The 14,582-nt window shown below is 36.5% G+C and overlaps 1 protein-coding gene across 3 annotated transcripts; it reads right to left on the reverse strand.

The window, feature by feature from the left end:
• Positions 1–10,956: 10,956 nt before the first annotated feature.
• On the reverse strand, positions 10,957–13,420 carry LOC105120868 (uncharacterized). Of its 3 annotated transcripts, none has more exons than XM_011019249.1 (4): positions 13,038–13,420; positions 12,519–12,678; positions 11,621–11,975; positions 10,957–11,256 (listed from the first exon to the last, which is right to left on the reverse strand). In XM_011019249.1, the coding sequence occupies exons 1-4, from the start codon at positions 13,087–13,089 to the stop codon at positions 10,957–10,959; spliced, it is 867 nt and encodes a 288-aa protein (XP_011017551.1). In that variant the 5' UTR covers positions 13,090–13,420. The 3 variants fall into 3 exon arrangements, with proteins under 3 accessions (XP_011017551.1, XP_011017552.1, XP_011017553.1); XM_011019250.1 differs by having other exon boundaries at positions 10,957–11,244; positions 13,038–13,419; XM_011019251.1 differs by having other exon boundaries at positions 11,096–11,266; positions 11,617–11,975; positions 13,038–13,417.
• Positions 13,421–14,582: the final 1,162 nt, after the last annotated feature.

Raw genomic sequence — 14,582 nt, forward strand, 5'->3', positions numbered from 1 at the left:
CAGATGTGTCCGGAATGGCCAAAAATGCTGGAAACGACACTGAGATCACCCAAATCAGACTTCGGATGGCTTAGATTTTATCAATCAAACTTTTGGATCACTAGACGCTACAGATGAAGCCACGTGTCAGGAGGAATAGTCGCTGCGCCACACCAGATCAAAACCCAATGATGCTAACGTGGTTGAGTGACGTGTCAGACACGTAGGCAATGTGGGGTCCACCAAATCTGACGTGGCAGAGTTGACGTGTCTGGTTATGTGTCTAAAGACGTGGCAATTTTGACTGGTCAAACTGCTGATGTGCCAGATGACGTGGCTGATGACTGTGCAGAACTGCTGACGTGTCTGATGACGTGGCGGGTCAAGTTGCAGGAAACGGGCGAGGAAGACGCGTGACGCCCGTGAGGCGCATGGACAGTGATGGTGGCGGCACGTGCAGGCGCGTGCGGGCATGCAGGACGTCAGATTTTCAGCGGGTTTTCACTAGTGGAGTCCTCTCGTCGTCCTCTTCACGATGGTATGTTCAAAAACACGTTTTGAGAACTTTGATTTTTGAGTTTGGATCAAACACCCTCTTTTTCAAGAACAAGCTCTGATACCAGTTGTTAGGACATTCAAACTTTCAAAATACACATCAATTTACGTGGTTCGGCAACTTGTCTACTCCACGGAGCTACTGGTTTGTATTAATCAAGTTCAAAAGTAATACAAACAACAAAACAAGGAGGAGGAGAAAAACTTCTCTACTCAACTCAACTCTCACTCTAAGCTCTCTCTGTGTTTTTCTCTATTTTGTGGGTAATCATCAGCTATCAATGACACTCTCTATTTATAGCTGATGTGGGAGACAGACGTCTTCCTTTAGTCAACAATGGTGGGTAACAATTTCTTTGGTTAGGCACCCCCCATGCAACCACCATTGACTCTAGCCATGTCAAACATGGCTGCCACCAACTATGTTGTGTCTACACCCAACAGTTGGAAAATCCAGGACTTGTTGAGCTTAGCAATCATTGCAGGTGGCGCGGTTGACGGATCGCAAAACCCTTTGTCGTAGACATGGTGGTGTGCAGTAGAACAAAAGAAATTCTCTACCGTTTTACTGACCATAATGAAGCTTGTTACATCATGTACATCTGTGATGATGCATTCAACCCCAAACCAGCATTTAAGTGACAAGAAGGATTTGAATAAGTAAAAATTGAGATGATGATTCTGTAATGGAAGATAGGAAACCAGTTTATTGTTTACAATGAAGACATTATAATCTGTATCTAAGAGAATGGTCCATGCCATGGAACAGGTGGAGAGGGCAAGGGATCGTGCTCAATACAGTGACGATCACTCTTGTTGCCAGACAATCTTTTGTTGCATTGTGGGCAGCTATCGTGCCACCACCCATTGAACGGATCGTAGTCTGAGATCGATGCACGGCAAGTGAATCTCTTGTTCTATTGAAACAGATGAGGCTGTTCCACAAAGGTTCGGTTTTCCTGTAAGAAAAAAAATCCATGTAACACGAAGTAATTTATTCAAATCAGATTTGAGTCTTTTCACAAAACATAAGGATCGAATGATTTAAAATTCTTGCTGGCAAGGATAACAAGGTTTTCTCCACGGACTAAAACCTGCTCTAGCTGCGGAATTCCTTTCAGCCTACCAATGACATCTTTTTTTTTCTAAAATGAAAAACGAAGTTAGTGCATGGATAGAAAGAAAACTAGAATAACCAAAGAAAAAGACCTTTAAGAATTTAGTTTGGGAAATGAGATTGTTAATTGCATACCTGCCAATAGTCGCAAACCCTTTGCCTTTGTGAGAAAGTACGCAAAGTCGGTGAGCTTAAAATAGCATCGAGGAATAACGGGGATAAAGGGCTCAAGCCTGGCAATTTTAAGATCTGGTTTGAGATCGATAACTGCTTCATGATCAACAACGGTGTTGGTGTATCTATTCTCAAAGTCTCGTTCCATTATTGGTGTGCCAATTTTAAGTGAAAGAAAATAGAAAGGTATACCTTGAGTTCTGATTGCTATATATAATAGAAAGGTACACCAGTGAGTGTCAATGGAATTTTATATCTCGAATTGGGCTGTGCGACCCTCGGGTAATAGAAGTGAAGCAATCCCAAATGAGGCAACGGCCAAGCCAATCAACTCTTCAGATCTTAATCGATTTATAATCGTGTGCCACAGAAAAAGTATTTACAGTTCCCCCGTGGCCGAAAAAGTATTTACAGTTCCCCCGTGGCCGTGAACAAATACAAGAACTTGTTGCTTGGAAACAACAGAACTAATGATACAACCATAAACGTCTCTTTGACATTGGTTGAGATTTGGTAAGGAGATTGATTGTTTCTCTCTTATCTCTTATATCACTGATATCACAATTCATCTCTTCCCTTAACTGCTTGTTTCTTATTTCATCTAACAAGTGACCATTTGTCATGGGCAAACTATGATCTTTAAGAATTGTGGCGGCAGCATTAAAAAGTTGTTCAAGCTCTTATAGAACATAGTTTTTAAATTCGTCGTCAGATAACCGAAGATCTGGCACGCCAAAGGAACGTATCAGACAAAAAAGGATTTCATCGTATATTGAATGCCAGAATTGAAAGAGCAAAGATTTCAGGTCAGCAAACTCACAGAATAGGATGATACTGATAAAAAGCTGGTGTATTTGCGTCGAGGTTGTAGTTGCAATGGCTTCGAAAAAAGCTTCTGCCCATTCTTTATCATCGCCTGGTAGACCCAATGTTTTGCAAGAAAGCTGCAACGTACGATGGATAATTCCAGAAACTATTCTAATAACTTCAAAACTTGTCGCCCCCTTTACATGATTCAAAAGCAAACTAGTGAATGAATATTGTTTTTCTAATTAATTAATACAAACTAATAACTTTGGAGTAGAAAAATTATCAAATCATGTAAATTTATGTGTGTTTAATTCCTGAAATGATAAAAAAAAAAAAGACATGCAAGCAATCACCTAGTGAATGAATCGAGAATTGCAAAAGTCTCTAAACAACTTTGTGCGGACATATAAATTGCAATAGCCCTGCCAAAAGGCGTGCGTATATCTTTTATCATATAGTGTTTTTTTCCTAAGCTCTTTTTAAATTTCAGACCAACTCGCAAGTGAATGAAATAAAAATATCTGGGTTACCATAACATCTACATATTTCCAAAGGCATCATGGTAATTATTGATTATATAATATGGACTTCCTGTCGTAGTGAAAGGGACAGTGCTTTTTTCAGTCGAAGAGCCTTCCACATCACTTCTAAAAATAGCCTCCTGAATCCCTTTAAAAGCCTTTGTCTTTAGATCATTCTGGTTTGCCTTTATATAATCAAGTGGATCCTCTTCAACACTAACGAACGTATCGATCAAAAATTTATGGTAGAGTCGCCCACCCTTTATAATTGTGTTCTACACACCATTCCTAATGAGGTATGCATAATAAGCTTTCATGGAAACCTTTTGTCTTTTTCTTGTTTGACGACGATCTTTACTTGCAAGTGGTATGTTGCAATGAAAATCATCTTCACCAAACGAGAACAATAATGGGTGCTGCAAACCATAAATTTGGGATATAACTTGGAGATCCTTTTAAGTGTTCTAGAGAAGGTTTCATTAATAATGTCATGCTCATAAAAGAGCTCCATAATGTCTCTAATAACCAAACCGCCAATGTCACTTGATACAGGATCATTGTATTACTGAGAATCATCAACTAAAGCATCTAATTGAAGGCAGGGCTAGGACCAAGTCGATCTCCAGCAAAATGAAAGAGCTTAGTAAGTTCATTTGTATTATCAAGCATATCCATGAGCCCATGGATAACATTACTTGTGATTTTGTAATTACATAAATTAATTATCCATACTTAAATAAATAAAATAATATAAAGTAAATAAATGAAAAGAAAAATATAGCTCATATATTTATATTAGATAATTCAAAGTTGAGGAATTTTAAAGTTATTTAGGTTATGATATAATAAACTGAATAAAATAATAAAACTAAATTAAATAAATTTGAAACTTATCAAGAAGCAAAACTTGGTTTTAAGTAAACGTCTATCTATAAAAATCAAAATTAATAATTGAAATGGTACATCAATTTATATTCTACATATCTATCTATTTTTAACATCAGTTAATTAACTAATCTATAGAGTAACTAATCATAATCATTATACAACCATAATGTCTACATAAATAATTTAATTCGATAGAACCTTAAGAACTAGATAAGTTAATAAATTTAGATAACATAACTATCTGTAGTTTATATTTGATTTAATTGAATATTTTTTTTAAGATTAACAATATAAATCCATCATAATTATTAAATCTATTTACTTTATAAGTTTAAATATCACAACTCCTGTTGTGATAGCAAACTTAATAATAGATTAATTTAAAATAATAATTTAGAGTCTGTTTTAATAATTAAACTAAATAATTATAGAAAATAAATATAGAAAAACATTTATATTCATCATATAAACTCTTTTTAACCAAGAGAAAAAAAACTTAGCATTACATGATTATCAAATAATTATCCAAAAACTAATGAATATAATAAATTAAAATATAATTTTAAATATATAAGAAAATAATGAAGTTTTTTTTTTCTAGTCCCTCCTCTCTTTCTTTTTTCTTTTTTATTTGATAGAAAAATCATAATTCTTATATCCCTTTAATTTGTTTGTTTCCTTCAACAAAAAAAAATCTTTTATAAAGTAGATAATTTATATTTAAGAAAATTAAATTTATTTTTTTTATAAAATCTATTTATTGACAAAATTTATATTGATCTTAAAAAAATTATATATCTCTCACGTGAGTTTTGTTTTTTTTACTGAACTTTAGTATGGTGATAGGTTTTTCAATAAAAAATCTAACAAAATTAAGTTTGAATAAAATAAACTCCTCAAGATATCCAAATCAAAAGGATCGAAGATCAAAACTAGCAAAATACTTAACTGGGTTCGCGTAGCTTCAGTTCTTGGTGCAGTCTCCTAGGCCTCTTGGGACTCTCCTTGGGCAACCCGTCGCGCCCTCGTCGTGTCGTTAGCAGCCATTGACGATGAAGACTAAGCAAGCCAGCCGGAGCATATGCTATTTCAGCAGGTTAGAAGTCTTGCCCTTATCAGGTCAAGACAAGGCCTGTCTACTTGGTTTGATTTTTCCTTGCCTAAATACTTGAATAAGGCAATCAGGGTTCTTTGACTGGTGATACCGTGGCTAGCAAATCTATAGTGCTGGGTTAGATGCTTGGCTCCCGTCTTTAGAGATTTTTGAATGAGATGGTTTTTGATTAGCAGATTCCGAGAGTGTGCTCTAGCCTTCAAAACATAAAATAAAAATTATTAAGGTATTTTATATATAAAACTTGAAAAAAATATTAGATAAATATGACTAAAATGAATAAAGAGCCATTGGAAAACGGCGCAAGTTCTTCACCTCCTTTTCTGTGTCACATAAACATAAAGTTGACCAAATTTTTTAGCTTTCCCACCAGTGAGAAAAAGATTACCCATAAGATGATGGCAATGGCCATTTACTTTGAAGGCATGGTCCTGAGCGTTCATTAACCGAATGATCTACCTCGACACCCATTGAAGTGAAGGCGAACATTGAGTTATATGTGCGGATGCTTTCACGAAACCTTTTGGCAATGCGTCTATTGTTTGGATCAAGAATAAAATCAAGAAGTTCCGGAGTAGGGCGTGGAGCAGGCAACTTGATTTTCCCATTCAAGGAGCAAAGGGAAAAAAGTGGCCTTGTCTGTGATGATCCCATAAGCTTCTCTTGACACCAGAATAGAGCATTGCAATATTGGCACTTGTAAGTCTTATCACCAAAATCGACATATTAGGAAGACAATTCTAAAACAAATTTGGAGAAAAGATGAGGCCAACAGAAGTGAAAAGAAACAGAAATCGAAATCTTGGGATGCGAACTAAATTCAAACATTGTAAGTGAAAAGAAATCAGAGGCATCTGCAGACGTTTTCTTCTCTTTTGACATGAAGATAGGTCAGGCACACTGTGGCTGGGGAGATTTGAAAGAGCTAAATTATCACTCAATGAAATATTGTTATCAGATGCAGTGGCAATGTCCTTTTTTGTGCTTATATTAGAAGGCGGTATAGATGGGCTAGACGAATCAGAACGCAAACCAGCATGATGCTCTGAGTACTCCTGAGCAGGGGGCGGTGAAGAATCCCAAGTATCATGCATGGGCATTCGTGATCTATTATTATGATCAGAGAGCAAAGGCATAACATGGTATGCATTTGCTTCAGATGAAATTCAGTCATTCTGGTTAATTATCTTCATCGCCAAGAAAGTTGACAGCGAGTCAACATGATTCTCTATTAAGTGGAGAGGTTGCAGTCCTTGGAGTCGGCCGGTCGTAAGTTAAGGTCTATGCGGGAACTCGAGTTGCAAGAAAAAGGGAAGAGATCCTAAGAGTTTGAGGAAACATCATGGAAACACCTTTAAAATCTAGCGACGCAAGATTATTCATTAGAAATTGTTTTTTTTCATTCTTTGATTAGCAATTGCAATCGACCAAAGTAAATTGCTTAACGCAAACGTTCGCATATGATAAAAGGACAATAAAAACTCAATCAAGATGCATGATTAATGTAAGACATATAGTTCAAAAAAGGCAAATTGATATGAGAAGCAATTAATAAAAATGATCTTGCAAGAAGTGGTTAAAAAATTGCAATTAGTCCTAGATATGAAAGGTAAACACACGAAGGCTAGATTTAAAGGTGTATGCTAAAATCAGAAAGCTCATCGGAGCAAAACCTGAAGTATGGAACCAATCAAAGGATCATACATGCTCGAAATAATCAGCAGACTAAACCGTATAGCAACAGGATGTTCATTATGAGAGAAAAAAAAAAAAAAAAAACCTCAGAGAAGCAGAAAAGCCAAAAAGACTTGAAATACGACTAGACTTGAAAAAATCGCAGTAATAAAAACAGAACAGTCATGGAAAACAAGAAGAATCGAAAGCGTAGTACAGATAATTAGCCAGCGAAGATCTCCATAAAACATCATAGCACTAAGCACGCGTATAAAGGCATTTGATGTGGCAGTAAGGAACTTCAATAATCATATACAACGCGTGGTCTGCAGCAGAGAAAAAGCCATGAAAATCTAAGAGGTTTGGGGATGAAAACCTGAGGAGACGTTCTGATACAGTGTGAAGCCCGGGAACGCAGATGCAAATCTGGGTGAAAAAGCATGGTCCGCAATTGAAAACAAAAAACATTCTTTGGATGGAAAAACTGGATGAGACCAAAATGCAAAAATACAGAGCTGGTAAAAAGAAATAAAATAAGCAGAAAAAACGATGCATCGCTCAGAACAACCAGTCAAATTGAATTTCAAAATTCAGATATGAAAACACAAGCTGAATAACCGAATCTAATTTAACTCATAGCTGCATGTTCTTGTTGCAAAGAAGCATGACAAACTTGAAAAGCAGAAAACCAATAACTACTAAGATTAAAAAAAAAACCCATAAAGCTGAAACCATGATGGTAGGATTGGAATCGATGGGATAAAATCCAAAGTCAACTGTAATCCTATATTTATGAAGCAAGAAAAGGAATGCTGGCAAGACAGTCTCTAACAACACAATGCTTCCGTAAACTAACATTGTCTGGATAGCATTTTGTTTTTTTACCAAAGAGAAATAATGAAAATATTTGCGTACACTATAATAACATGCCAAGTCTAATGGACTGTAGTTAAAATCACAAAAAAAAAAAACCCGAATTAAGCAAAGATAGGCAGTCTAACAATTTCTGAAAAAGCACTCGCATCCAAAGGTGAATTATAAGAAGCAAAAGATGCATACATGGAACATGCAAGGAAGGAGCAGAGTTTTGAACAAACCAGAAAGTTTCTTTTTTTAAACAGAAAAAGAAATAAACGCAGGCCGAAGGGCAAGCTGTAGCTGTAACATCGATTGGATAGTCGGCGCTAGAGAAGCTTGCAGAACCAGCTGTGAAAGCAATGCTAGACATGATCCCTATGCATCTGCTAGTCATGCCATGTGGTGTACAAGATGGACAACCAACACGGCTCTCTGATTAATTGACAGAGATAATCGCAAGCAGCATTGAACTTGCATATAGCGTCCTGGAGGCAGTCTAAGCTAACGCAACCCCCTGACATAGCACCCAATCCTAATTAGCTCGACTGTTTCAAAGTGGAACCCCCTAAATTTGGTTTCTCAGAAACAGCCAAGATTTTGAATTAACCGATAGTGCACTCCCTTGTCCCGACACATTCCAAGAAAATGTGGCTGCCATGCTAAGGAAAAAAAAAACAAAACGTTAGGTGCTCACAAACTGATTGAACAGTGTATGAAAAGTATGAAAGTGTGTGAGAAGATTGTAAAAATCCCGAAAGATGACTGCTACCTAACCCGATCAAGGAAAAAAACCAAACCTTCACAACCTCTCACTATGAACCCATACTTCCAGCCAGAACAAAACGCAAAGCCCAACCAAAGAAAAAGGATGACAACCCTTCCCTCCACAAAGGACAACACCAGAAGCATGCAGACCTTAACGTGCATTAAATGGAAGTTAACTCAGAGAGTCCAAAACCGTATGAATTTCCACCTTTCCTGGGCGCAGTGAAGCGCCTCCTAGACTGAGTAGCAGCCGAAAGAAAAGACAAGCTTCCAGGATATGAGACAGCAGCCATCAAACACACGCGTGCCATGATTTAAGGAAAAAAACTGATAGGTAACATGGAGTTGCGGCAGCACCTCAAATTCAGGGGAAAAAAACATGTCAGCCGAAAGAAAAGGCTGCAGGCGAAGCACAAAGGGTGAAGGAAAAAACAAAACTCTCTTCTAAGACCAACCAAACACATGAGAAGCCCAGCTGAGCAATATGTCCCCTAGCCCCAATCCTAAAAGACCAAGCCCAAAACAAATGATCCAACAACCCAAAGAAAAAGAAATCAAAATTTAAAAAAAACAAAACGACCCCACAACCCAGCAAAAGAGAATAGGAAATTATCTCTAGTGATTCTCTCCAAGGCCTTTTTAGTTTTTTTTTTTTTAATTATAATTATTTAATTTGCCGTAAAATTAACAAAGGACATAGAAGGATGCAATAGAAAAAAGAGACACAAAAGGAAAGTCCTACAATAAACGTCGTTAGCATATGTTATTCTTTTTTTTTTTTTTTTTTTTTTTTTTGCGTTGGCCATTGCCTATACTTTATCAGTTTTTCTACACCATGAGTATGCAACTTGATCCAACTTTTATGCTATGTTATGTCTTGCTTTATGGTAATTGTTGTTAATACTGGTATCATGTAGTTGACGATTGGAATTCAATGCAGAGTGTAAGCAGTAGATCAAAACCAGTATATATTCAATACAAAGGGGAATTGATTTCTTCGCACGTTCATTTTCAAAGCCCTGGCTTAGGGCCGACTCCGAGCTCAGTAAACTGTAAACAACTAGCGATGGCCACCAGCTTACGAGACAAGACATTCATTTCAACCTTAAATACTCTCCATCTACCACATCATTAAAAATTTCCCGAGTACCGACTTCCAACAACTACCTACCAAATGAATTTACATTTTTCTCCACATGTTGACAAGGCCATCTGCAAATGACTTCAAGCTTCCCCACACAGTTGATTTCTTCGGAAGTTCCGCACCATCGGTGTGCGTGCTAGAGATGTCTCTGGACAATGGAAGCATGGCGTTAATTGTCACTCTTAAGCAGTAAGGGGCAAGGAAAATCACACCATACGTGAGAACGTGAACTGATGATACTTTACAGGGGGCATTCAGGGATAGAATGCACATGCTGAGGACAGAAGTCTCCAAGAGGCTTACATTTAATAAAGCACGTTCTATTCTATAATGAACATCTAAAGAAACAGGAATTCCTATACTTCATTATATAATTATAGGAGTTACGGAATGCATGAACAACTTTAGCAGAAGATATGAGGGACCTTGCAAGGGTGTCCACTAAGACCACAATGATGAAGAATTACTAAAGCTTTCCTTCTAGCCACCTATGGTTAATAAATGTTTTATGGAACTTGGCAGGGTAAGAAGGCGTTTGGAAATTTCCTTCAATGAACAACACCCCCCCCAAAGAAACCCATTAGCTGAAATGTGATTATATTGACACGGATTATATTTACTGGGCAGTTTCTAGACAGGGCACACCCAGAAGAGTAATAAAGACAGCTTTAAGAAGAGAATTTTATCAGCAGAAAACAATGCCAGAGCCTCTAACAACTAATTCAATAACACATACTCTACTTTAACAAATATGTGTGGTATCACAGTAAATATGCATCACCTACTTTACTTACCACACCAAAGAATTCCCCATAATAATAACATATTCAGATTCCCATGTAGTTATTTTATTCACTTATCATGGACTGATTTTTCTTCACTTCAAAAAAAACATCCTTGGTTCACGTGAATATGTACTTAGCTGGAAGTAACTATTCTTTTTAGATACTCGTTTGATTACCAAAGAAAAAGGTCAAAAAAATGGAGGCTCGACAACTTTCAGAATGGATGCAGAAATTTAAATCCTATGGGTCTCCAGAAAAAAAACATTAGCTATAGCTCCGACCTATACTTCTTGGGCATCTTGCAGGAACCATAAATAGTGAGACTGCCCTCAATCGGCCAAGTCAGAAAAATACTTATCTAATTTTCCTCCCAATAAATTAACAGTGACATAACTGTTGTTGGGTGATCCTAACTGTTTCTTTCGTAACGTGTAAGGCTATTTAAATCCTTGAGCTCTAAGACCTCAACATAAAGTCAAATAATTCTATGCAACCAGAAAATCCATCAAAGAAACATGTGAAACAAATTCAAGTTTCAACTGGAAAATACTATCAAGAAAACTCTGTGAGGACTACCCTAAACAATTCTCGAACAAATTCATGGTGAAAGAAACTGAGAAGGCAAATAGACAAGAAAGATTGGGAGGAAAAAGGTGTGAGAAAAAATAATAAAATGAACAGAAAATGGGCAAAAAATTATCTAAAAGAAAATGAGAATTACCATTAGTTATAACAAAATCAGAATGGTCATTTTGAGTTTCCATCACTTCATGTTCCACTGATTTTTCAGGGCAATGAAATGCTTCCTTATCAATTCTTTCCAGAAGCTTACCTTGAGTTCCAACTGTATCAGAATGCTCCTGAAAGTGCTTCTGAAAGTGCCATAGAGAGAAGGTAATGAGAACGGTCCAACACATGCTCCACTCTCACTTAATAGTACGAATTTGGTAATATAGCCTTTTCTTTTAAAATAGATGGATGACGCCATAAAAACACAAAGAAGTCAACAATTCTTTTTATAGCAACCAGTGAAAATGTTCATATAGGTTGGGGAACACCAGTTACAAAAATTTATAGAAATTGTGTTGATTTATAGCCAACTCCAATTGTCATCTCTTTGGAGATTCTTGAAAACAAAGCTATTATTTACTGCATTACTGTAGTAAAGTATGCTGTGCTTATTGTGCTCAGGAATCAATGAAAATTAAGACAGTGCAATAAACATCAAATACTTACAGGAGAAATGGGGTTTCCAAACTCTTGAGAGACCACCTTCTCACAAGTTTGCAGCCCTCCCTCCACTTCTAGATATCTGTAACTTGTGTCACCTACATCATTTAGAGGAACTGCACGTGGGTCACATTGATTTCTCATATCTGAGATTGCACCTCCAGTTGACATGTTTTTAACTTTAACCAAGGGCTCACTCATGATAGGTAGCTCCTTTTTCTTGTTTCCACTGTTTAAGGATGAAAGCTTAGATTTGTATTCTAGTTCTTGAACAATTTTCCTAATAAAATAGTAATTGCCACCAGCTTCTTTTTGAGCATCAGAAATGGATGGAAATTTTCCAGCATGTGTTTCCCTGTACCTGAAAAAGTTAATGGCAATATAATAATTCAGTCCCAGAATAACTTTCATGTTAACACAACATTGAACTCATTCAATGCTATCATAGCATTAGTAAGATTCCACACAAAATGGTGGTCTTCAAATTTACTACCAATGATGACAATGTCTGAAAGGCATGATCTTAAAAGTGGAAACTTCATGGAAGAACAATCTCCACTTTCCTCATCGATTTCAAATAACTTTCTAGGCGTCCAGATTGAATACAGGGAAATGTATCTACACTTCAACTTTGCATAGCATCCCAAAATTTTTACTGAAAAACAATATCAGTGTTGAACCTTTAAGTCGGATCAAAGTGATCAATTTTCATGATAAGTTGACATGTCAAAGTAATCACAAACCCCTTTTATTTTATTCTTTGTCTTCAACTAAAATTTTTTCCCTCAACTATAAAAATCCAAATTTAGCAACTTTGCAGATGGAATAAAAAGTTACCAGCTGCAATATGATATAATAAATCAAGCTGGTTAGAGGAAAAAACAAAGGAGGGGGGGGGGATTACTTGTTTACATAAGATTCCACCATAGCTCGCCGGTCATCTTTGGAAACTCTCTTCTGAGCTTTGTGACTTTTTGGCATGTGAGAAGGAACCGACGCGGCATATGACCTTGCACGCCACTGCATATTCGCCCCATGTATGGCATTGGCCACCTCATCAAACACTGTCAAGAAGCGATATGCAGGTTTAGGAGCATGTCTGTTTGATGCAACAGCAGTGAAGAGAGACTCACTTTACAAAGACTCCTACTGCTAGATACTGTACATAAACTTCCACGCGAAATAAGAGAAGGAAAAAACAAATTATTGGTTCAGAACAGCAGCAAAGATTTCCACGATATTTTTTTGTTTTTGCAAAACTTTCAATTTGTTTTCTCCATCAAGTTAGCTATCCAATTTACATCCAAAAAGGGGCGGCATCATCATCAACAACAACTCTCTTTGGACTGTAGGATAGAACCAACGATAATATCCAGATTGAATTAGAAGAAGAAGAAGAAGATCAAATAAAGAAAAAACGTACCCGTAGAAATGGTGGATCGAGCGGATCCTCGTCTGATTATGTGGATCATCATTTATTTGTTTTCTTTGATTTACCCATCCACTGCTATGTACTGCTACTTATTATTATTATTATTATTATTATTGAAAAACAGAAAGCGAAGCACAGAATGTGCAGTTGCAGCAGCTGGAGAGGGAGAGCTTGAGAGAGGAGGGAGGGTTTAGACCTGGCTTTGAGAAGGGACGGAGGAGGGTTTAAGCCTTTAGGGTTTTAAATTTTCATTTCATTTTCAATTTATGGGCTGTTCTGGTTCCGAGTCTGCCCCTTCTCCGTTGGGGAATTGTTTTTCTTTTGTTTTCATTTACCGTACTTTCTTCTTATAGATTGGTGACGAGTCCAGGACTATCACTCTTGTTCGTAGTTGCAATTCCACCAAACTTTTAGTCTTAAATTAATTCTTGAAATGGTTATAATTTTAATATTAAAAGTAATTTTTTAAAAATAAAAAATATATTATTTTAATATATATAAATAAAAAAACAATTTAAAAATCAGATAGACCGAGCAGGCTCATAATTAAGCCTGGGAAATGCCTCTTTCTTCATCGTGCTCTCGCACGTCATGCGTCCATTGAAGTCACAAGCCCGAGACTTGGCAGGCTAGGCCCATTAAAGCCACCAGCTAAAGACCTATTCACCATAAAATTTAGAAAATAAGAGGTAATTTCGATTTGGTCGAGGAGGTGGGAAAAACATTTGGAGGAGAAGAAACTGATGGATTTAGGAATTGTGAAATTAAAGTAAAAAAAAGAAAGAGAGCTATATATTAAAAGAAATAAAAATATGTTGATAAACCATTTACAGACACAACACAAGGGGGTAGAATCATCTATCAGTATTCAGATTTGTTGATAAATCAGATCAGATCATAGAAAAATAAGAGGAAGGAAGGGAAATGTTGCGATTAGTGGAAAGCTGAGTGATTTATTTTTTTTGGCTGGATTTCAACACATGGAAGGCAGCATTTTGGACAGATTTGCTAAAGGGTTGAAGTTGGGGCACTGTGTTAGAATATTAGAGTGTTCATCAGCAGCTTCAACAATAAATCCAATAACATGTGCACCGATAAATCAATCCATTCATTTTGTTACTAGTTCAAAATCATCCAGCTAGTTACTTGATAAGATTCCCTATTTTTCTCATGTTTGTTTTCTTATTATGGTCTTCACAGTTTACTTGTACAGTTATAAAAACAATGGAAAACTATACAGAACAATGTGAAAACTAAAGTTAATCAAAAGTCATCTTCTGTCTTCCTATCTCTATCTGAAAGGAATCTTTAGTAGTTTTTCCAGTAGATCCTCCTTTCTCTCAATGAATTGTATGTTTAGGTGTGCACACATGTACAAGATAGATCAAGAAAGCATCCATCATCTTCTTTTCTCGATGAATTTTAATTATTCCTTCCTTTCCTTTTTTCAATTTCATTATGAACTTGGAATAAAAATGGTTATATCTCTTTTCCATTATCATAGGATTTGTAATCTCGGATTGTATGGATAAGAAA

This window comes from Populus euphratica, unplaced genomic scaffold (genome assembly GCF_000495115.2).
Source record: "Populus euphratica unplaced genomic scaffold, PopEup_1.0 scaffold31.1, whole genome shotgun sequence".
NCBI classification, from domain to species: domain Eukaryota; kingdom Viridiplantae; phylum Streptophyta; class Magnoliopsida; order Malpighiales; family Salicaceae; genus Populus; species Populus euphratica.